The sequence below is a fragment of the Canis aureus genome, chromosome 6 (genome assembly GCF_053574225.1).
Source record: "Canis aureus isolate CA01 chromosome 6, VMU_Caureus_v.1.0, whole genome shotgun sequence".
Taxonomy (NCBI): Eukaryota; Metazoa; Chordata; class Mammalia; order Carnivora; family Canidae; genus Canis; species Canis aureus.
The window spans coordinates 8,335,272-8,361,269 of record NC_135616.1 but is presented as its reverse complement, the minus strand read 5'-3'; the positions used below and the strand labels follow the sequence as shown (position 1 = coordinate 8,361,269).

Here is a 25,998-nt window from a genome sequence, read left to right as displayed (position 1 = left end):
GCTTCACTTCAATTCTAATATATGGATCCAGCATACTCAATAAAGGAAACAATAAAACAGTGTGGAATACATCCCTTAAGACATGCTATACAAGTTTAATAGCTATAATCAATCAGTAAGTTAAGTGAATAGGATTTATTATGAGATCTGATTAAAATATAGAGGTGTTTCATCATTTTAATAATATAAGATGTTTAGTAAATATTACATTTTATAAGCCATTTATTTTCATCAATGGCTCCTCATTCTATATAATTTTCATAAAGTTCTTATATTTATATAAATAAATAACACATGTGCATGAATATTTTTCATATACATTTCTCATTAGTTCAGCTAAAACTTGAATCATGTCTCTTAACAGACAAAAGCAACACTGTGGATTCACTGGTTATTATCAACTTCAGATGAAAACTATTTACCAGTTGAATCAAGGGTAACTGCTAATGATGAGGGACTTATTAAAAGATTAATCTTCAGAGAAGGAAAAAATTCATTAAGAAACATATTTCACCCATCACTGACTAAAATAAATCCATAATGTACTGGAACTTGTTTATAACAGAAAGCACTCAAATTCATTATTCGCTAGAAAATTTTCTTCTGTCATTGTGCACTTAGCCCAAGACAATAACACTATCTCTTACCTCAGCTACAGAAAGCACACAGAATACAGATGGATGTCGGGGGTCAATGCCTTCTAATCTCATTCCGACCTGGAAACCATTTTCGTGCTCCGGAAAGGATTGGTCCTATGAAATTTCATGATATAACATTAGTTACTGAAATACCTTCACAATGTAATATTAAAACACTTGGTGTGGCTACGCATACAATCAAGAATTTACTGTACAAGCTTGGAAGCTCAGTGATATAACTGAAGATAGATGGCTGCTTTTCTATATTTGGCCCTCAAAGACGATTTGATCATTTTTATCATTTTATCATTATTTATGAAACAGTTCATATGAGAAACTACATATCCTACGAAGTTCTCATTTATTCCTCTTGCCCATTTTTCCTTAGTTATTTTAACAAGCTTTTCCTGTATTCTGGAACCAATCCTTTGTTGATTATGATGATTACCTATTCCCAGGATGTGAGTAGGCTCTTTGCTTTGTTCATGATGACTTTGTTGCAGAGAATTTTTAAAATTTTACTGTAGTAAAATATATCAGTTATTTCCTGTACAGTGTGCACATCTAACCTATGAACTCACTCACAACCCTGAAGTTACATGGACATTATCTTAGTGTTCTTTTAAAACTTCTGTTCTTCATTTTAAATCTACAATGCAACTGCAATTAATTTTGTTCTATGGTATGAGGTAGGATCTATTTTTCATTTGGAAAACAGAGTATGCAACAAAATTTTTTCTATCATCCATACTTTCATAATCAGCAAAGTTACCTCTATTATATCACATTTCTACATATTTGTGGGTCTATTTCTGGACTTCCTATTCTGTTCATTGGTGTATTTGCCTATATTACATTGTCATAGTTGCTTATGACTATCTGGAGAGCAATCTTTATCATACTGAGTTTTCTAATTCAGGAACTTGTTTCCTTTCCATTTAATCAAATCATTTTTGGTTTTCCAAGATATTTTCTAAAGTTTCAAATAGACATCATATGTTACTAAAATTTTCATACAGGATTCAAAAATGCTTTCTTATATTTATTTCTGTATACCTTTGAATGTTCATTGCTACTGTAAACAGAATCTACTTTGTAATAGACTAAGTGTTCCCGTTCATATTATTATTTTTTTAAAAGATTTTTTATTCATTTGTTCATGACAGACTCACAGAGAGAGAGAGAGAGAGAGGCAGAGACACAGGCAGAGGGAGAAGCAGGCTGCATGCAGGGAGCCTGACGTGGGACTCGATCCTGGGTCTCCAGGATCACACCCCGGTCCGAAGGCGGCGCTAAACCGCTGGGTCACTGGGGCTGCACAGCCCATTCATATTATTATCTTTAAGAACTAGCCTTATTTTCCACATCCTTGCTAAATTATTATTACTTTTCAGCAGTTTTGAGCAAATTCAGTATTATGAGTCAACTTATTCTTAATTGTAAGTAAATTGTAAGTATGATAATAGAAAGTGATGATTAAAATCTAGTTCTATTAGATGAAGATCCCCTTTTTAATCACTAACTTTATTACTCTTTTCTACTGTCTAATATATTAATAATGTTTATTTTTATTCTTTTGAAAACAATCTTTTCATTTGGATATGTCAAACTTAAAAGAGAAGTTGCAAGAACAAAAAATACAAAGAACATGCATAGACTTTGCCTAGACTCATTTATTGTTAACAATAGTAGAAACATCATTTGTTTTATTTCTATTTGTTCCCTCTCTCCTACTTACCTGTGCATGTATACAGATATAGACTTAGAGATACACATATATGTACAAATGTACATACGATTATTTCTGAATCATTTGAGGGCCCTTTACCCTTAAATGACTTTCCCTTAAGAGCAGGGATTGTACTTTCCCTGAGAACTGGAACATTCTCTTATGTAACAATAGTTCAGTTATCAGGTTCTGTAAATTTAACATTTATATACTTGAACTAATCTTCCATTCATGTTCCAATGTTTCCAATTTATCCAACAAAATACTTTATAACATTCTCTTCCTCCAGAATGGGATTCGGGTCAGATATTAAATTTAGTTGATATGTCTCCTTAGTCTACCTTAATCTGGAAACTTTTCCATACTATTTTGTTATCCTTTAGAACACTGACATTTTTAAAAAACATAGTCATTCCCTTCCTCCATTTTTTTAAACAGAAAGTTCATCATTCAGGATGTGTCTGATGTTTCCCCACGATTAAATTCAAGTTATGTATTTTCTGCCAGTATACTACATGGGTGATGATGTGTCCTTCTCAGGATATCACATCTAGAGTGACACAATGTCCATGCATTCCCTCACTAGTGATGTCAATTTTGATCACAGAATTATACTGTTGTCCAATTCCTTCACTATATAGTTACATACTAAACATACATATACATACACACACATTTATACATATATATGTACATTTGTGCATACTTACATATATGTTAGAAATCATAAGTTTATATAGATATGTCTAATTCCAACCCACCCCCAAAGGTCTTGTTCTGTCTTTTTCCATCCATTTATGTCTTTTTCCTCTAAACAGGTCAACCCATTTAACCATATACTAAATGCTATAGCATATCTATTATAGTTTCAGGACTATTTTATCCACACTACTGCAACAGAAAAATCTACAGAAAGATTTCAGGATTTGTTTGCAATTTTCCCTCCCCACTCTGCCATTCACGAATGGAGTATGCAGTTAAAACTTGTGTTCATTTCCTAGTTGGATTCATGTTTTTCTCTCTCTTTAGTAGTTATGGTATTCATTATGCTTTAGTTCATTGATTTAAATGTGCTTTCGGGAGGGGCAAGATGGCTGAAGAGTAGGGTCCCCCATCACCTGTCCCCACCAAGTTACCTACATAACCTTCAAATCATCCTGAAAATCTACCAATTCGGCCTGAGATTTAAAGAGAGACCAGCTAGAATGCTACAGTGAGAAGAGTTCGCGCTTCTATCCAGGTAGGAAGACGGGGAAAAAGAAATAAAGAAACAAAGGCCTCCAAGGGTGAGGGGCCCCGCGAGGAGCCGGGCTGAGGCCGGGGCGAGTGTCCCCAGGACAGGAGAGCCCCGTCCCGGAGGACCAGGAGCTGCACCGACCTTCCCGGGGGAAAGGGGCTCGCAGGGAGGTGGAGCAGGACCCAGGAGGGCGGGGATACCCTCGGGCTCCCTGGGACACTAACAGACACCTGCGCCCCGGGAGAGCCCCACACCCCGCGGCCGAGCTCCCTAAGGGCTGCAGCGCACGGCGGGACCCGGAGCAGCTCAGGGGGCTCGGGGCGGCTCCGCGGAGGGGGCTGCGAGGTGGGAGCCCGAATCCAACAGTGCAGACCCCGGAGCACAGGGCGCCGGGTCACAGCCCAGGATCTGGCCTCCCCCGGGACAGGCAGAGGCCGGGAGGGCCCAGGACAGCGAGGACGCCCCTGCCCCACCTGAGCAGATCAGCGGCCCCGCCCCGGAGCCTCCAGGCCCTGCGGACAGAGAGCTCCGGAGTTACTGCGGGGGCTGACTCCAGGGCTCCAGAGCTGGCCCCGCCACTGCGGTTGTTCCTCCTGGGGCCTCATGGGGTAAACAACCCCACTGAGCCCTGCACCAGGCAGGGGCACAGCAGCTCCCCCAAGTGCTAACACCTGAAAATCAGCACAACAGGCCCCTCCCCCAGAAGACCAGCTAGAAGGAGAAGTTCCAGGGGAAGTCAAGGGACTAAAAGTATACAGAATCAGAAGATACTCCCCCGTGTTTTTGTTTTTTTCTTTTTGATTTGCTTGCTTCGCCCACCCCTTTTTGACTTTCTTTTTCTTTCTCTTTTTCTTCTCTTTTTTTCTTTTTCTCCTTTCTTCCCTTCTTTCTCTCCTCTCATTTTCTCCTTTTCCCAATACAACTTGTTTTTGGCCACTCTGCACTGAGCAAAATGACTAGAAGGAAAACCTCACCTCAAAAGAAAGAATCAGAAACAGTCCTCTCTCCCACAGAGTTACAAAATCTGGATTACAATTCAATGTCAGAAAGCCAATTCAGAAGCACTATTATACAGCTACTGGTGGCTCTAGAAAAAAGCATAAAGGACTCAAGAGACTTCATGACCGCAGAATTTAGATCCAATCAGGCAGAAATTAAAAATCAATTGAATGAGATGCAATCCAAACTAGAAGTCCTAATGACAAGGTTTAACGAGGTGAAAGAACGAGTGAGTGACATAGAAGAAAAGTTGATGGCAAAGAGGGAAACTGCGGAAAAAAGAGACAGAATTAAAAGACCATGAAGATAGATTAAGGGAAATAAATGACAGCCTGAGGAAGATAAACATACGTTTAATTGGGGTTCCCAGGGCACCGAAAGGGACGGAGGGCAAGAATATGTATTTGAACAAATCATAGCTGAAAACTTTCCTAATCTGGGAAGGGAAACAGGCATTCAGATAGAGGAAATAGAGAGATCCCCCCCTAAAATCAATAAAAACCGTTCAACACCTCGACATTTAATAGTTAAGCTTGCAAATTCCAAGATAAAGAGAAGATCCTTAAAGCAGCAAGAGACAAGAAATCCCTGACTTTTATGGGGAGGAGTATTAGGGTAACAGCAGACCTCTCCACAGAGACATGTCAGGCCAGAAAGGGCTGGCAGGATATATTCAGGGTCCTAAATGAGAAGAACATGCAACCAAGAATACTTTACCCAGCAAGGCTCTCATTCAGAATGGAAGGAGAGATAAAGAGCTTCCAAGACAGGCAGGAACTGAAACAATATGTGACCTCCAAACCAGCCCTGCAAGAAATTTTAAGTGGGACTCTTAAAAATTCCCCTTTAAGAAGAAGTCCAGTGGAACAATCCACAAAAACAAGGACTGAATAGATATCATGGTGACACTAAGCTCTTATCTCTCAATAGTAACTCTGAACGTGAACGGGCTTAATGACCCCATCAAAAGGCGCAGGGTTTCAGACTGGATAAAAAAGCAGGACCCATCTATATGCTGTCTACAAGAGACTCATTTTAGACAGAAGGACACCTACAGCCTAAAAATAAAAGGTTGGAGAACCATTTACCATTCAAATGGTCCTCAAAAGAAAGCAGGGGTAGCCATCCTCATATCAGATAAACTAAAATTTACCCCGAAGACTGTAGTGAGAGATGAAGAGGGACACTATATCATACTTAAAGGATCCATCCAACAAGAGGACTTAACAATCCTCAATATATATGCCCCGAATGTGGGAGCTGCCAAATATATAAATCAATTAATAATCAAAGTGAAGAAATACTTAGATAATTATACACTTATACTTGGTGACTTCAATCTAGCTCTTTCTATACTTGATAGGTCTTCTAAGCACAATATCTCCAAAGAAACAAGAGCTTTAAATGATACACTGGACCAGATGGATTTCACAGATATCTACAGAACTTTACATCCAAACTCAACTGAACACATTCTTCTCAAGTGCACATGGAACTTTCTCCAGAATACACCACATACTGGGTCACAAATCGGGTCTGAACCGATACCTAAAGATTGGGATCATCCCCTGCATATTCTCAGTCAATAATGCCTTGAAATTAGAACTAAATCACAACAAGAAGTTTGGAAGGACCTCAGACACGTGGAGGTTAAGGACCATCCTGCTAAAAGATGAAAGGCTCAACAAGGAAATTAAGGAAGAATTAAAAAGATTCATGGAAACTAATGAGAATGAAGATACAACCATTCAAAATCCTTGGGATGCAGCAAAAGCAGTCCTGATGGGGAAACACATCGCAATACAAGCATCCATTCAAATACTGGAAAGAACTCAAATACAAACGCTAATATTACACCTAAAGGAGCTAGAGAAAAAACAGCAAATAGATCCTACACCCAGCAGAAGAAGAGAGTTAATTAAAATTCGAGCAGAACTCAATGAAATCGAGACCAGAAGAACTGTGGAACAGATCAACAGAACCAGGAGTTGGTTCTTTGAAAGAATTAATAAGATAGATAAACCATTAGCCAGCCTTATTAAAAAGAAGAGAGAGAAGACTCAAATTAATAAAATCATGAATGAGAAAGGAGAGATCACTACCAACACCAAGGAAATACAAACGATTTAAAAAACATATTATGAACAGCTATACGCCAATAAATTAGGAAATCTAGAAGAAACGGACGCATTCCTGGAAAGCCACAAACTACCAAAACTGGAACAGGAAGAAATAGAAAACCTGAACAGGCCAATAACCAGTGAGGAAATTGAAGCAGTCATCAAAAACCTCCCAAGATACAAGAGTCCAGGGCCAGATGGCTTCCCAGGGGAATTCTATCAAACGTTTAAAGAAGAAATCATACCTATTCTACTAAAGTTGTTTGGAAAGATAGAAAGAGATGGAGTACTTCCAAATTCATTCTATGAGGCCAGCATCACCTTAATTCCAAAAGCAGACAAAGACCCCACCAAAAAGGAGAATTACACACCAATATCCCTGATGAACATGGATGCAAAAATTCTCAACAAGATACTAGCCAATCAGATGCAACAATACATTAAGAAAATTACTCACCATGACCAAGTAGGATTTATCCCCGGGACACAAGGCTGGTTCAACACTCGTAAAACAATCAATGTGATTCATCATATCAGCAAGAGAAAAACCAAGAATCATAGGATCCTCTCATTAGATGCAGAGAAAGCATTTGACAAAATATAGCATCCATTCCTGATCAAAACTCTTCAGAGTGTAGGGATAGAGGGAACATTCCTCGACATCTTAAAAGCCATCTACGAAAAGCCCACAGCAAATATGATTCTCAATGGGGGAGCACCGGGGGCCTTTCCCCTAAGATCAGGAACAAGACAGGGATGTCCACTCTCCCACTCTCACCACTCCTATTCAACATAGTACTGGAAGTCCTAGCCTCAGCAATCAGACAACAAAAAGACATTAAAGGCATTCAAATTGGCAAAGAAGAAGTCAAACTCTCCCTCTTTGCCGATGACGTGATACTCTACGTAGAAAACCCAAAAGCCTCCACCCCAAGATTGCTAGAACTCATACAGAAATTTGGCAGCGAAACGAACTAGGGGTGGTGGAAGGGGAGGAGGGCGGGGGGTGGGAGTGAATGGGTGACGGGCACTGGGTGTTATTCTGTATGTTAGTAAATTGAACACCAATTAAAAAAAATGGGAAAAAAAAAAAGAAATTTGGCAGCGTGGCAGGATACAAAATCAATGCCCAGAAATCAGTTGCATTTCTATACACTAACAATGAGACTGAAGAAAGAGAAATTAAGGAGTCAATCCCATTTACAATTGCACCCAAAAGCATAAGACACCTAGGAATAAACCTAACCAAAGAGGTAAAGGACCTATACCTTAAAAACTATAGAACACTTCTGAAAGAAATTGAGGAACACACAAAGAGATGGAAAAATATTCCATGTTCATGGATTGGCAGAATTAATATTGTGAAAATGTCGATGTTACCCAGGGCAATTTACACGTTTAATGCAATCCCTATGAAAATATCATGGACTTTCTTCAGAGAGTTAGAACAAATTATTTTAAGATTTGATATTTGTGTGGAATCAGAAAAGACCCGAATAGCCAGGGGAATTTTAAAAAAGAAAACCATAGCTGGGGGCATCACAATGCCAGATTCCAGGTTGTACTACAAAGTTGTGATCATCAAGACAGTGTGGTACTAGCACAAAAACAGACACATAGATCAATGGAACAGAATAGAGAATCCAGACGTGGACCCTCAACTTTATGGTCAAGTAATATTTGATAAAGGAGGAAAGACTACCCATTAGAAGAAGACGGTCTCTTCAATAAATGGTGCTGGGAAAATTGGACATCCACATGCAGAAGAATGGAACTAGACCACTTTCTTTCACCATACACAAAGATAAACTCGAAATGGATGAAAGATCTAAATGTGAGACAAGATTCCATCAAAATCCTAGAGGAGAATGCAGGCAACACCCTTTTTGAACTCAGCCACAGTAACTTCTTGCAAGATACATCCAGGAAGGCAAAAGAAACAAAAGCAAAAATGAACTATTGGGACTTAATCAAGATAAGAAGCTTTTGCACAGCAAAGGATACAGTCAACAAAACTAAAAGACAACCTACAGAATGGGAGAAGATATTTGCAAATGACGTATCAGATAAAGACATTAAAGGGATTAAAAAAATTAAAAGACATTAAAAAAATTTAAGGGATGACAAAACCCAAAAATGAAATGGCTAGTTTCCAGGATCTATAAAGAACTTATTAAACTCAGCACCAAAGAAACAAAGAATCCAATCATGAAATGGGCAAAAGACATGAACAGAAATCTCACAGAGGAAGACATAGACATGGCCAACACGCACATGAGAAAATGCTCTGCATCACTTGCCATCAGGGAAATACAAATCAAAACCACAATGAGATACCACCTCACACCAGTGAGAATGGGGAACATTAACAAGGCAGGAAACCACAAATGTTGGAGAGGTTGAGGAGAAAAGGGAACCCTCTTACACTGTTGGTGGGAATGTGAACTGGTGCAGCCACTCTGGAAAACTGTGTGGAGGTTCCTCAAAGAGTTAAAAATAGACCTGCCCTACCACCCAGCAATTGCACTGTTGGTGATTTACCCCAAAGATACAGATGCAATGAAACGCCAGGACACCTGCACCCCGATGTTTCTAGCAGCAATGTCCACAATAGCCAAACTGTGGAAGGAGCCTCGGTGTCCATCGAAAGATGAATGGATAAAGAAGATGTGGTTTATGTATACAATGGAATATTACTCAGCCATTAGAAACGACAAATACCCACCATTTGCTTCAACGTGGATGGAACTGGAGGGTATTATGCTGAGTGAAGTAAGTCAGTCGGAGAAGAACAAACATTATATGTTCTCATTCATTTGGGGAATATAAATAATAGTGAAAGGGAATAGAAGGGAAGGGAGAAGAAATGTGTGGGAAATATCAGAAAGGGAGACACAACATAAAGACTCCTAACTCTGGGAAACGAACTAGGGGTTTTGGAAGGGGAGGAGGGCGGGGGGTGGGGGTGAATGGGTGACAGGCACTTGGGGGGGGCACTTGACAGGATGAGCACTGGGTGTTATTCTGTATGTTGGCAAATTGAACACCAATAAAAACTAAATTTATTAAAAAATAAAAATAAATGTGCTTTCAGTTCGTAATGATTTATTTCTATTTCTTAATATGTAGAATGTTAACATGCTTTCAAAAGTTCAAGCTATATAAAAAGGTTCTCGAAGAAGTATCTCTCCCTCCCACTTCCTATCCATCCCCTTCCACCTCTTACAGGTAACCAACCTCGCTGTTTTTTGGTCTATCTTTCCTGGGTTTCTTTTTGTAAAAATAAAGTTACATTTATGTTTTGTCTTACTTTTCCCTTCCTTCTCACACAAAAGTTAGCATACTGTATATGCTATTTTGCATGTCATTTTTCATTTTCTAACATCCCCTGGAAACCACTCCATGTCAGGTTACAGCAGTTGTCCACAATCTTTTTCACAGCTGTATTGTACTCCTACAGTGCAAAAGTACCATAGTTTACTCAACCTTCTACTGTTCAGTGTATGCCTTTCTTTATATGAACATGAGATTGTTTTTAAATCTTTATGAATTGGCTTGTAAAATGTCGTAAGCACATTCACAGATCATTTTAGAAGCTTCCAAGGAAAAATTTAAGGGATGACAAAACCCAAAAATGAAATGGCAAGAATGAATGATTTCTCAGGAATATTTTATTTCTGCAAAAATAAATGTCATGTGTGTTTTTAATTCCTCCAGCCTTTTTCTCACATCTACTATGTTTCCCAGCAGTTCGTATATAACAGGTTTTATGTGACTGCCTCCTGTTCACTGCTTTGAAATTTCTTGGTTAACTTCAAGAGTACTGCACACAGATACATGTGTGTATACACAACACTGATTAGAAAGTGAAGGGGGAGGAGAGACCATAGGGAGTATATTAATAATCCTGAAAGGAAACTGAAGAAGCCATAATAACGTAGAGAACATTTTTCATGTTTTAACAAAAGTGAAAGATACAAAATTGGGAATGGGGAAAAAACCAGCATTGTATGGAACAGACTATACCCTCTTCTCACATATGAATGATAAATTCAAGAACTGACAATAATTCACAGCCAGGAGTTAGGATGATGAACGTTATTCTTGTCAGCATTTTCAGAGGGTTTCTTGAGTGAAATTTGGGTGCTTTGGATAACACTGCAAGGAACACTACATGACCTAAACAGCCACAGCATTCTCCAGAGGGTTTCAAATAAAAAAAAACAAGACATTCATTTTAACAACCTAAAAGGTAACTTTTCCTGAGAAGCAGCATTGTCTTTCATCAATCTCTTTTCTGTTAAGTGGTTTATTAATAGCCTATTTAATTTTTTCCTTTCTAAAAATCATCTATTTTATGAACATAATTGATAGCCATACTATAAAATTATATTTCATGGTGACAAACGGGAACTGGAATCACACACTAAAGCAAACAACAGTCTATTAAATTCAGTCATAAATAAGCATAAGGTCTGCAGATCCAAAAACAAACAAACAAACAAAAAAACAAAAAAAACCCACACAAAACAACAACAACAACAACAACAACAAAACTTCTACAGATAAACTCAAACCAGAGAGGTTAAGAGACTTCTCAAGGGTCACATAACTTGTTTAGTGGAAGATTGTAAATGAGGACCCAAATCTTCTGAAAGCTTGCCAACTGTTTGTTCCACATTAGGGGACAGATGTGGAAACATAACAAGCAAAACAAAACCTGACTCAAGGCCACAGAGGGCCTTAAGGGCATTTCCAAAGATGTACCATGTGCTCTTGGGTACATAAGTTAAGCTGTATTTAGACAGTTGCAAAATAATGAGTTTTATCACTAAACTAATGAGTTTAATTACTAAACTTTTCTATCGAAAAGAAAAAATATTACAAGTTGTATACCTTGAAAAAGCAAGTAAAAATAACATACCATTATTTAAAAATAAAAGGAATCAGAGCATTAGGAAAAAACAAAAACCAAACCAGTCAAAACAATACAAAAGGCCATGCTTAGAGAAAACTATACAGGCTTGTGGCAAAATTCCTTTATGAGTACAATGCATATGGCACTCATCACATGTGTGTGCCCTAAAACTACAAATATACAATGTAAACAGCTCCTGGACACTTAGTAGATATATGTGAGAAATTATGGACATTTTACTCTGTTATCACTGAGAACTTCACACAAAATCAGAGACATTATTCCTGTACTTGTTATTTTTGAGCCATTCTGCAGATTGTAGAGGGCTGGTGGCCATTAGCCCCAGCAGAGCAGCAGCTACATATGTGTAATAGAGCAGTGTCAATTATCTAAGTGGAAGATTCTATCTGCATGCCCACAGGCATTCTATTTTATTCCCAGGCAAAAGTTGGCAGGCAACAATATTTTCCTGATCTTAATTCAGTATCAAAAGAAATTGGAGAAATTAGGTATGCAAAGGAATCACAGCCTCTAAAGCATGCACTTTTAATGTGCCATGCAAAGGACTGGTCCAGGACCAGAGGCCTCTGGATTCCAAACCTTACATGATGGTTGTCAAAGGGAAAGATGTTTGTACACATTTTATATGCAAGATTTCTTATAACACCAAAGACCACTGCCATGAATCCAGTTGTTGTCTTCTTTCATGGTTTACCTCAGTAACATCTTCAAAATCTCAAACTGTTTCAATGTGTATCTCCTAGGCTGAAATGTCACAATTTTAAATTGACAGGTGAGACCACAAGAAGTCTTATGTAGGCAAACTGGGATATAACAGCTTGACCACATAGAATTTAACTCTTAGTTAACACTGGATGATTTTCTTTAGTCACTGGGGAAAAAAATCAATCATGTTATTGGTAGCATAAAAAAATCATTCAAATACTGCAGAAGGGAACATAAAGAAACATTTTCCTAAGACAAATACAATCAAAGAGAACTTACCAGAAGTGGAAAGAATCAATCTGCCAGATTATAAGTGTGATATTCTTGTTGGCTCACCATTTGATAAGACAAAAGGAAAAACAATAACAGCAACAACAACAAAAAGGAGTCTGAGTTTATGTTTAATTAATATATCCAGGACAATACAGATTTATCTGAAGAACCACCAAACACTCACTATCATATCCAACAATCTATAATAGCTAGGTACAATTATCTTACTAAACGAAAATGAAGAATGAGGAATAAGAAGGAATGAATATAGAGCCTGAGCTATCTTTTATCAGGCCATATACAGATGGCTTTTATACAACAAGCACTTACAGAGCACTTATCTCTGGGCCAAATCCTCTTCTAAGCACTTTACCAATGCCAATTCATTAAATCATCATAAAAGTCCTATGAAATAGGCATTATGTACATTTTGCAGATAATGAAACTAGGGCACAAGAGGTTATGTAATATGCCTAAGACCAAAGTGTGTATCTCGCTTTAGTATATGAGCAAGTAGTATGATAAATCAACACCATCCCACTTACTGACTAGAGACTTCAAAATTTTTAAACTTTTTATTTTATAACTAAAACTTAGATGAGTTTTAAAAAAACTAAAATTAGTGGTCTGAATATGTGCTATTTGACCATAAATTATCCCCAAATGTCATATGAGAATTTAATACAGGGTAAAGGTAGCATTTTAAGTCAGGAGAGCAAAGATAAATGTCATTAGGACACATGACTATCCATTTGGGGAAAGTAATTGAACTATATGCATACCACAACAGCATATGTAAAAATAACTTTAGATGGAGAGAAAAGGGACACAATATAATGCAGCTATTAAAAAAGCAAGACAGGGATACCTGGCTGGCTCAGTTAGTGTAGCATGCAACTCTTGATCTTAGGGTTCTATGTTCGAGCCCCATGTTGAGTGTAGAGATGACTTTAAAAAAAAAGTAAGACACTGACCTCAATCTGCTGAGGTGTCATAAGAGCCATGACACACTGATAAATGTAAATCAAGCATTAAATGAGTAAAATACAACTATTTATATAAGCACTAAATACATATCTATGTAACTAAATATATACAGACTTGGAAGTATATGTGTCAAATTATTTTGAGTGGTTCACCTAGAGAGGTGAACCAACAGAAAGTCTTTTATTTTTATGCTCTTCTGTCTTATTAGAATTTTTAAATGCCATTGTAATTAGTTAAAAAATCAGCACACGTACACACACACAATTAAGTGATGACGATGCTAGGCAAGAAGACAGGACACAGGTCACAAAAAGCCTTATAGGTCTTGTTAAGGACCTTTCAGTTTATTCTTAGTGGATGAAGCACTAGCAAAAGCTTTTAAGCAGAGGGGAGGAAAAAAAAAACGTTTTTGCATTCTAAAAAGATCTCACTAGTGGCAGTGTAGAGAATTAACTTAAAAACAGCAAGATTAGATATAGGGAAGATGGTTATGGAGTTTTTTTTAATATCTACTGATAACTGAGAATTTGCCGTGTGCCACGTATACTATCTAACTCAGCTCACTAAAGCCTTACAATCCCCTGTATTAGAACTATACAATCCCCACGTAGGCTCGGAGACATTCACAAATACCCCACTTGCACAGCTAGTCCGTAAAACCTGGAATGTGAATTCAAGCCCTGCTCTGAGCTTCATTGAAAAGTTACATTCCATCCCAGAACACGGCAGGAACCTGGATAAGTGATGAAAGGAACACAGCCAATGCAGAGCCAGAGCCGGGAACAAGCAGGAGAGGCAGATGCAGTGCCCATGGAGGAGGCAAGACAGACAATACCTGAGGACTGACTGGATGCTGAGGATGAAGAAGGTAGGGAATTTTATGCTGATACCCAGCTTTCAGGCTTGGAAGAAATACACAGATTTTCCATAGTGTGTTAATTTTTACTTTTATGCTATCAATATTGACTGATACCTTCAAAGATTCTATAGACAGCTCATGAACAACATTTTTATAGCTACTTTTCAATTCCAGCTTTCTAGTGCATTACTATAGTTTCAACATCCCCCCAGGTACAGTATCTTGCAATGAATCTTTCATCTTAAAACTCTATTCACTGCAAATACTGGCAGGCTATGAGAGGTTATGAAACTCCTTCCTTGCTTTCTCCTCAGGGAACTTTATGATTTTCACCTGAGCTAACAATGGAAACTATCTGGAATATTAGAATCCCTCTTGGATTTCTCTTGTTTCAATCACAGATAAAATGGAGACCTTGGATATACCTGTATCTATAGGTATATAAAGATATAGATACACACACACACACACACACACACACACAGCATACAATCCCGTATGTAAAAACATTTTTTTTTATTCTTGTTTAAACTACACCTAAATGTGGCTGTTTTTAATGATGGGGTAGGGATAGGGTCCATGGTTTTGAGGATTCTAGAAACCTCCTGAATTTTAAAATTTTGTGTGCAAATGGAAAAAAGCACTCCTCTACAGAGATTATCAATAGCTTTCATTAGATGTCCAAAAGGGTCTAATACCTAAAAAAAAGAGCCACATGGCTGTCCTTTAAGGGAATCTGTCATTAATTAATCCCATGACTAAACAACATATTTAGGAGTCTTCAATAAGCAGACACAAGCAGTTCACTGCAGCTGTTCATCATAGGTATACAGGCCAGGCAACAAGGCATGTTTCAAACCCTGCTTTTTCAAACTGAGGCCTATTTTTGCCATCTATTTGTTAGGCTAATGGGAAAAAACATCACCTACATAATGAAACATAACTTGCTGCAAGGCTTCAGTTAAGATGGCAATGAAGGATGGCTGATTGTGTATTTTTACATAGTAGTCTCATTTTAGAGACTACTTCTCTGTTATTTTGAGCATTTTTCATAGGTTAATTCTGTATCCCAAACTGTTGCCAAGATTATACCAAGAAGCACTCTACAAAAAGAGAACACAGAACTCATGGCACAACAAAAGTATTCTTTAATAACCTAGTGGCTCTCATTCCTCCTGCTTTGTTGTGAATCTACTCTACTATAATCTCAGATGCAAAAATTCTCATTTCTCCAGAACTACTGACCTTACTGATGGTAGGAAATTTGGCTGAGATGTGTGTGTGCGTGTGTGTGTGTGTATCCACATACCCTTACCTACCCACTGACTGAATTACAGTCTCAGAAACAAAAAGAAAGCACATAGCAGAGTGAGTAGAATACTGTTAGATTTAGGCAGCTTTATACCAATAAAGATCTTTACGGACAAAGAAAGAACCCACACAGTATGATATAAAGGACTACATAGAGAGAACTGTTAAAAATAACTTCTGAAGTTGTCTGATAATTCACTGGCCAACACTGAGTAGACTCCACAAATCACTGAGTATAGTGTCTAAAGCAATAAGCCCACATAGTTTTTCCCCAAATGACTAAACTCTCCTAGGGTAAAAAGACAGAGGTACTTCTAATATAAATTTGCTTCAACTGAAGGAGAAGAGCTGTCAAAACTGTCTATTTTTTATTCAGAATGCCATTTTCTTTTAAAATTTCTCTTCCTCTGAACATCTCTGAACATGACATTGGGCTTCCAGCTGGAACTGCAGATAAGCAGCCTTTATGGGGCTCCAGGCCCTTCCAAGAAGGAAAAAACAATCATGATCAAACTGTCCAACCTCACTACTTCAAATCTGCTAGACTATTTCTCAGGCCTCTGGTACTTTGAATTCCACCATTACGGAGAAGTGGGTTCTAAGAATAGGAAAAATATCTGAGCTACAAGATCAGGATGTATCTCCAGTTTTGCCCCAGAACTTACAGTTCTAGAGAAGATGAGAAATGAACATGAATGAGAATTCTCTGTTCTTCAGAGTCTCAGACATTAATCAGCTTAAATGACTTCACATTGCAAGGCTACAGTCTAGTTATAAGACACACTTCTTTCTCTGCCCAATATGCCTTGGGATTTAAGCCCCAATCAAACATGTGAATATAATACACACAGTATTTTTTTTTAAAGAATATGTTTTTTTTTCCTTAGACAACTCTTATATATCAATGAAGTTATCTTAAAACAAGGGTCAGAAAAATACATATAGGAGACAAAAACAAATAGGAAAACAAACAAGCACACACTTTAAGTTAATAAAAAAGGATACAGACCAAGGCTATAATCTGATTCTAAGTCTATCAGAATTCACAGTATAATGAGGTATTTTATTTTCACTAAAACTTCATGGTCATCATGTGCCTAATGATTCGTAGTTAAAGTCTCATCTAAGAAGGATCCATATTAAACCATGATAGTGTTATCAGTGATTATCAAGTATTTTGGAAGCATGATCAAAGCACAAAAAAACCCTTGACATCTGAGTGAATTGTTTTGGTTAGAAAGGTCCCACTCATCTGAAGTAGTTCTACAGGGGGTTATAACAAATATGAATTTTCATGGTAGTATCTTTCTGCACCTGCAAAGTTAAACACATATCCAGACTCTTTTATCAAAAAGAAAACACAGACATGGGTTTTTCAGATTCTATTTAATGTACTGGCATATTTTAAAAATATATTTCAGGTCTAGGTACAGAAGTTAAATTTAGAGAGAGTGTAAGCTATTCCTTTCACTTGAACTTGACCAAGGAAGGCTGAGAGAAAATGGGAGTCTGTTCAAATACAGCTATCATTTCCAGGGCAATTAGGAGGTTAAATTAGGAAGGTGCCATTGTTCCCCAACTACTCCCAGCCGTTTCCAAAAGAAGCCTCCCCACCACCACATCATCCTACAGATGGCTGAAATTTTCTTATGAGGACTCAAAAGTATTTCCTTCCCAAATCATAACAGGTTATCACAGATTTCAAGGGAAGTGGAGGGACAGAGTGCAATACAAGAACGTGTTAAGAAGCGTCCAAGATAAAGAAATGGCAGAAGAAAGCAAGGGAGGAAAGATGGCAAAGCCAAAGTCTACATAATGATTTTGCTTTGCTTTTGATGACCAAGGAGAGGGAATGTTTCTGTTTTCCTCATGAAGGCCAGAGGACGAGCACCATGACGAGAGTGAAGGATGTGGAATGGCGGCATCCGGCAACACTGAGATTTCAGATGGAGCTCCAATCATGAGTGATTTTCAGGCTGGACACTCAGCCTGAAGCACAGAAGATTAGGACATGGAGATCAAACACCACAGCTGGTGCCATGCTTGATGAAGAGCAGCCAAGAGCATCACTGTGGCCCAGCAGGGCAAGCCCAACAAGGACGAAGCCTCGGGAGACCTGGTCCCAGCTAGTGCTCTGAATGAATGCTGTCGGGCAGGGTGGGCTCTGGGAAGGGCAAAGGTCTAGAATCTGAGAAGTGTAACTTTAAGAATTCTGGCATTTAATAAAGTGAGCCACATGTCAGACACTGTATTGGGCTAAACACTGTATATACATTTTATGTAATTCCTCAACAGTCTCGAAGGAGCAGAGCGAGTGGTATTATCTGCCACTTTCAGTGAAAAACTACGAGTCAGCGAAATCCATCACAGAGTCCTTCTTCTATAAACAAGAGGAAAGAAACTGAAAGGACTCAATAAGGCAGCACATGTACAAGCACCAAGGCACAATAAAAAGATGCTCAAAAATGCGCCTCTCTCAAGCAATCACAAAGCAGAAAGAATTTTTTTTAAAAAACAGAAAGAAACCCAGTCAGTCTTCACAGAGATTACAGTTCTACCTAGAGACATAACACATTTACGTGTAATCACACAGAATGACATAAAAAGCAGACATGCTATGTACACAAATGACAAACAGAGCCACAGTTTACAAACACCATTCCAGCAATGGTGTGCAGGAAGCTTAATGGTGGGGCTGGACAGAGAGAGATCATTTTAGGAAGTTTCATTACAATTGCTATGAAAATAAAATGCAGGTCCACTCCTACAATAAGGCAGCAATGGTAGGGCCAGGAGAAGGAACTGAAGGGCAAACCTGAGCAGACCAGATTGACAAACATAGGCCAGAAGAGAGAAGAGGAAGGGAAATGAATGCAGAGGCCCTTCCCTGGACCAGTAACCCACAAAGCAGACGCAGGAAGGCAGACTGGGAAAAGGAGTCCCGTTTGCACATGCTGAGTGTTAAGACTGCTGGGGGCCACCCAGGGGAGGAGTGGGAGGACCAAGAGAAAGGTCAAGGAGGTTACACACTCCATGAGGTCAAGGCAAAACTCAAGATGCCCCAGGGACCATGCAGAATGGAGCCCTAAGACTGAAGCCCAGAAGAAGAGGACTTTCGGGAGTGGCTAGGACCAAGCAAAAGCAGCAGCTGATAGTGGACAGCATTCCGGGGCAGAGGGAGTAGAAGCCAAGGCCTGACACGCACCTGGCTTTGAATTCAGGAAAGGGAGTCTTGGTCTCTTCTGCAGGCAGTTTCAGGTAGCAGTGGGAATAAAGGCCAGAATGCAGAGTTGGAGGAGGAAAAGGTTAGAAAATGAAAAAAAGAGAAAATGCAGGCCAACATTACAAGAAGCTAGAGCAGACTAAGGAGATGAGATATTAAGGGGAATACATGACCAAGGGACAGTATGCTTTCTTAAATTTGAGACAGTCAGGTAAATTTATATTCCAGATACAAACACTTAGAAGGAAGCAAAGGTAACTTATAAGCAGGACATGAGATGACTGATGGGTAGTGGACCAATGGTCTCTAGAAAAGCAAAAAACAGGAAAGCTCCAGAGTATAGGTAAAGGGGATGAGGGGTAGGAGGAGGGTACTTCTCCCAGTTCAACATGAGAAAGAGGTATGAGTAGGTGTGAGTGAAGGTTTGTGACAGAACATGGAGGGAGGTCGCACCACGTCCACCAAGGGAGTGACAGCTTCTTGCTGGAAATGAGGCAGATGCCTGAGAGAACTGCCTTCCTAGGAATCAGGGAGTGCTCAGACTGACAAAGGGTGGCCAGGCACTGCCCTCTTAGCAGAGACTGTAGATCTACAGTGCCACCAATCTGCAAGGCTTTGTGGTCCTTCTCCAACAGGACTTGTCAGCTTAGTTAGGTACAGAAGTTAGAAGGCACATATGATTCATCCAGAGCCCGGATTCTGGCAGACATATATGGGGAGAGGATGACGGAGGATGAGGTAGTCAAAGATCCTGACAAGAGAATGGTTGATTTGATGGAACCAGGGGACCTAGCCTGGCCAGGCGGAAGATGTAAAGCCAGAAGGAAGAAAAGGGACAAATTCAACAGCTATGAGTCTTAATTAAAGGAAAAACTGGTACTGTGGGAATAAGGGAAAGAAAGGGCTGCAAGGGCAGTGGATGGGACCAGACAGTGAGATTTAAAGTTCCACAGTGCAGAAGAGGTTCAATTCTGATTTATGCAAGTGTGGCACGAAGCAGGTGGACTGCATGGGAAATGAGGGTCAGGCTCAGGTGGAGGCACTCGTGGTACTAGGCGGCTCATGTAGGCAAAGGATGTCCAAGGATGAGAGGGACACTGGGGCAGGAGCAGAGGGGAGCTCAGGGTGGGTAGCACGTGAGCATGCATATGCACACAGGTGCACACTCACACAATCCAATGAAGTAACAAGAGTGGAAACAGTAGGGAGGAGATGGCATAAACCTCAAGGTAGGGAGGGCTGCAAAGTGACAAAATACTAAGGAGCAGGAAGTAGGAGGCTAGGCCCACTGACCTCGGGGAGAGGGGAAAGTGCACTCTCGGAAAGCAGAGGTTATAGTGAAGCAGCTGTGCAGGCTAGCTGGAGAAAGGAGGGACTGACATGTTGAACTATTAAGGATAATGCATCACTTGTTTATTTTTTTAAGATTTGTTTATTATTTAAAGATTTTATTTATTTCTTTGAGAGAGAGAGAGAGAATGAGCAGCAGTAGGGGCAGAGAGGGAGAGAGAAACTCTCCTTCAAGCAGATTCTGTGCTGAGCCTGGAGTCTGACATGGGGCTGGATCTCACAATCCTGAGATTGTGACCTGAACTGAAATCAAGAGTTGATCATTTAACCTACTGAGTCACCCAGGCACCCTGATACATCACTTGTTTTACCACTGGGGTTGCTGCAGCAGTCACAGAATGACGGGAGGGAGCCGGCTATGAGAAGCCACTCAGGCCAGAGACAGGGACAAATCAGCACAGTAATGGAAAGGCGATGGCACCTGTGGTCAGTGGCTTCCAAAGACAGCCATGTCCTGATCCCTGAACCTGTGAATATGGTACGTTACATGACAAAAGGTATCTTGCAGATGTGATTAAGTCTGGAGAATCTTGAGATTGAGAGGCTATCCTGGATTATCCAGGTTGTCCCAATGTCATCACAAGTGTCCTTGCAGGAGGGAGGCCAAAGGACCAAAGCAGATGTGACCATGGAAACAGAGGTTGGAGTGATGTGAGCCCACGAGCTAAGAAATGTAGGCAGCCTCTAGAAGCTACAGAAGGCAAGGAAACAGATTCTCCCCTAGAGCCTGCAGAAGGAACATAGCCCTGCTGGCTCATTTTAGACTTCTGGAACTTTAAGATAACAAATTTGTGTTATTCAGGGACACCTGGGTGGCTCAGCAGTTGAGTGTCTGCCTTTGGCTTGGCGTGATCCTGGAGTCCAGGATCGAGTCCCACATTGGGTTTCCTGTATGAAGCCTGCTTGTTCCTCTACCTATTCTCCCTCTACCTATGTCTCTGCCTCTCTCTGTGTGTCTCTCATTAATAAAAAAATAAATAAAATCTTTTTAAAAAATAAATTTGCGTTATTCTAAGCCACTAAGTTTATAATGATTTGTTACAAGAGCAAAAAAAGAAAAAGAAAAAGAAAAAGAAAAAAGAAAAAACAACTCCCTTGCTATATAAACTCAAACTAAAACTATATACTACACTATAAAAGACACATGAAGTCCAAGAGTTTCAGCTTTTCCATGATGACTTTCACCTTGTTCTGAAATACCTATTTTTAAAATATGCAAGTGTCCTTGACCTGCAGGGGCTCAAGCACTCATTTAGCCTATCTGCTCAGCCATCCAACACTGGTTGGGGAGACAGGAACATCTGCTGGGCATAAAAGCAGAGTTTTCTGGGCCAGTGACTGACAACAACCGGGATGTGTGGTTTGTGGGACAAGAACAGTTTAGGGCGAGGGAGAGCTAGGCTCCCTGTCAGACTTGCCCCCAGAGTGCAGGTGGAGGTCCCCTCAGCTCCTGGCCAGCTAACAGGAGGGGCAGTACCTGCCTTCATGCTAGTCCTTCGCCATCGCCCAACCCTCACTCCCACCAGCATGAGCCCAGCAGAACAGAAGCTGGCAAGTCCACAGGTCAGAGTGCACAGGTGGAGACAGCTTCAGGAAAGGGGAGGGTCTTGAAGTTCAGAGAACAGGAAGAGAGGTAGAGGCCTCACACTTGGATAAAGACTCTGAATAGTTAAGCAGAGCAGCAACAAGCAGGAGCCAGTGTGTGGACCAGCCTGACTGGCACGGAAGAAGCTCTGTGTTGATGTGCGTCTGCAGATGGGGCTAGACTCTAGGGACTTTGATTCCAGGATGGCATATTTGAACCTGTGATGGGCAAGAGGGTGGGAAGGATGCTTTAGGGAGATACACAGGATGGTTAGACGACTGGCAGGGAGAGATAAAAGAGAAAAGTATTAGAACCAACTTCAAAACAAAACAAAAAATATTTTAAAGTTTGAATCAAATCAAATCAAGATAGGTGCATTTCACCAGTAATGAAGAGAAAATGTTTTTATACTTTCTGTCAACAGAAGGTGTTTATATCCTTGTGTACTCACTACCCAGATGGTAAAATAAGCCATAAATTACACTTTAGTTTGTCTTATACAAAAAGAAATTCAAAATAGACCTAAAGATATGCAAAAATCTCATGCAAATAAAATAAGCATACTTTTAAAACTATAAACATAAAAATATATATACACATACATATATGTTTTCTTAGTAGAATACACATTTGATTTGTATAACGAAACTGATCACCTGTGTGTCTGTGTGTCACTGGTACACTTTCTAAAACCTAAGCATTAGGATGAAAATTATATATTAAATATCTTTTTAATAGTTTTCCAATCAGGATATGCAAACTATTTCACCCCATTTTCAACATGTCAGTGTCCAAAGCTGAAAAGTTCCATCTCAGCTGCCTGACCTGAACACTATTATCACAATATTTACACAATTAAAATGGACAGTAACAGTCAAGAGCACAATATCACTCCAAAGCTGAGCTCAATCTGACCATCTTTCTCAGAAGACTGGCCTGAACTACCTGCCTCTTTTATTTTACTGAAACCCATTTTCAATTTTAAACCACGTTACTTCATCTTAGAGTACAAATGTCCAAGCAGAGTAACACTGTATCTTGAACACAAGCTTCTTCAATCATCAGGACAAATCAGACATAGTAACTGGTAAGCTTCTTTATCCTCGTTCAGGGTTGGATGAGATGCTACCTCTGCATGGAACACCTAGGAAACTCATTTCTTGTACATTCCACTGACAGTGAACATTCTACCTCCCACTGTTGCCATATTTTGGGACACATCTTATATCCTAGGTAGATGGCAAGATTTTCAAGCAACCATGTCATAAAATCCTTAGTGAAAATGTGAGTAGCCTGACTTAAATTATGAGTGAAGAGAAAGGCATGCCAACAGGTCAGACATGACCACTTTCTCTCATGCTAATATTTTATGGTCACTTTCAGAGTCAACAAAATTAGAGTCCACAAGCTTGAGAAAGTCATATTTTAAAGTCACATTATTAGCCAAGGAGCCCTCAAAGGCTGTGTCCTCTGCTCACCGCTCATCTCTACTCTGTGGAAAGAGTTGTGGAGTCTACTTACACTCTCTAAAGGGAACCTATCGCTGCCTTTGCATGCCACATGTCCCCTCACTTAAGCGCTTATTGGCACCTCTTTTGTCAGATCTCTGCAAAGTCGAGGGAGAAAATTAGAGAGGGAGAAAATTAGACGACCCATAACCTACGATTACACAGTTCCCTATATTGCCAGAGGGATTTAATTCAGGAACAGAAATCTCACATTGGCCCCTTGGAGATTTTTTAGTGAATACTACGTCACAAGGGAAAACCTGGGGGAGAAATTCTCTGATCTGCAGGTGTTCTTGTACTGGCTGAAGGACCCTGAAGCGTTCTAAAGGAGAAACGGAGAAACCGTGCTAATAAACTCACTGGCTGAGCTGAGGGAAGAATGCAGACACTGGTCAGAACCTAAGGGCTCTGCCATCAGCCAAAATCCACCTTGATCCAGGAATGAAGGCACATTTCAGCCTAACATGCTAACATGTGATCCAATCCTCAGTGGAGGTAAGAGAGGATCCTTGTCTGGGAATACACAGGGGTCTGATTTCTAAGACCCTGCATCGCTCACGGCCTATTTTGCTACATATAAGTACAGACTTCAATCACTGACTGTTCTTACATTTTCGTGGTCTCCTGCTACCTTGAGACGTTACAGAGGTCCCATTCATGCCCAAGCAGGGTCACAAGCCAGGCCTATGTCCTGTGGTTGAACCTGGCACCCTGGACCTAGCTAGATGACATCTGCCCTTGTGGCTACAGCACCTGACAGGCCTGAGCTGGCCCTGAGGCTGGCTCACTCCAATCTCCTGACCTGCAGTGACCACAAAGCAAGGACACAGATGGGCCCAGGGACAGAGAGAAAGGGAAACTACAGGTTGCACTGGCTTGCCCTAGTCAGAGCCAACTCTCTTTAAGGATCCTCCATGCTCAGAAGTGGAAGGAGGTTACCCAGAAGTCATTCAACACTGACCGGTCATGAATACACTATGAACAGACACTGTGAGGAAACATGAAAAAGAAGGAAGAAGAGACCACTTACCCAGGGAACTTAACCTGCTTTGGGGGGAGCAAATACCCTAAGTCTCATCACATGACAGTCTCACCAGGAGTCAGCAGGGCCTGCATGGTTCTTATAAGCTACAACCACACTGGACTCTATCCTGCACGGGAAGCCTATGGAGGTTCTCAAGCTCCAGGATGCCTGGCCCCACCCCATGAGGTTCTAATTTACTAGGTCTCCAGAACACTCATACATCTAGGTTTTCCAAAGCTCCACAAAGGCATCCAATGTGAAGACTGGGTTAAGTAGAAATCCAATAAAGCCGGATAACTGAGGTTCTCTGAGATCTGAATTTAAAGTTTCATTATTTTTCTTGCATGCTGTTGCTATTGGGCAATAACTAATCCAATTAATTGCAAGCTTGTTTCTATGAGGCTGTCCAGACAAGAACAAACTATGAATTGATTAACCATATGGTATTTCTTCTCCCTTTTCTAGGAGCAAGAAAGAACTAGCACAGAAAAAAAAATGTGTTTCAATTCAAGTATGAAGTACTGAAATGGTTCCCAGCTTTTACAAAGAAATGTGAACATTTATAAATGTATGGGTTATAATTTTTTTATCATGAAAAATTTTAACATGTATAGGAGAGTTAATAATGTAATGGAATCCCATGTATCCACTAGCTGATTCAAGTTACCAATTTATCAATCTTGCTTCATTATCATCTCCACCTAATATATACATCTCCATTGTCACTCAAAAAAAAAAAAAGACTGGGTTAAATATGAAATATTTCGTATTTCTTAAATGTGAGCTGCCAGCACTGGTTTCCCTTTCTTTCCTTATTTGTTTCACTTCTCTCCCATTCTACTGCCATGGCCAAGCTTAAAACTGTTAGCCCTTTTGGGGCACCCTGATGGCTCAGTCAGTTGAGCGTTCAACTCTTGGTTTCGGTTCAGGTCCTTCCTGATCTCGGGGTCATGATCTCAAGGTTGTGAGACTGAGTCCTGTGTCAGGCTATGCGCTCAGATGGGAGTCTGTTTCTGATTCTCTCTCCCTCTCCTTCTGTCCCTCTCTGCTACATTCTCTCTAAAATAAATAAATAAATCTTTAAGGGACACCTGGGTGATTCAGCGTTGAGTGTCTGCATTTGGTTCGAGTCCCTCATCAGGCTCCCTGCGTGGAGCCTCTTCTCCCTCTACTATGTCTCTGCCTCTCTCTCTCTCTCCCTCTGCTATGTCTCTGCCTCTCTCTCTCTCTCTCTCTCTCTGTCTCTCATGAATAAATAAAATCGCTAGCCCTTTTGCATGATAAAAAGTACTAGATGTGGGATCCCTGGGTGGCGCAGCGGTTTGGCGCCTGCCTTTGGCCCAGGGCGCGATCCTGGAGACCCGGGATCGAATCCCACGTCAGGCTCCCGGTGCATGGAGCCTGCTTCTCCCTCCTCCTGTGTCTCTGCCTCTTTCTCTCTCTCTATGTCTATCATGAATAAATAAATAAATCTTTAAAAAAAAAAAAAAAGTACTAGATGTAACTCAACA

General features: G+C 40.1%; 1 protein-coding gene across 14 annotated transcripts in view; it reads right to left on the bottom strand.

Moving 5' to 3' along the window:
- L3MBTL4 (L3MBTL histone methyl-lysine binding protein 4) overlaps nt 1-25,998 on the bottom strand; it is a 498,239-nt gene that overhangs the window by 298,886 nt on the left and 173,355 nt on the right. For all 14 annotated transcript variants that reach the window (XM_077900038.1, XM_077900045.1, XM_077900039.1 and 11 more), the window contains one exon: nt 648-752. In XM_077900038.1, the coding sequence (XP_077756164.1) occupies nt 648-752 (105 nt within the window). The remainder of the gene's footprint in view (nt 1-647; nt 753-25,998) is intronic.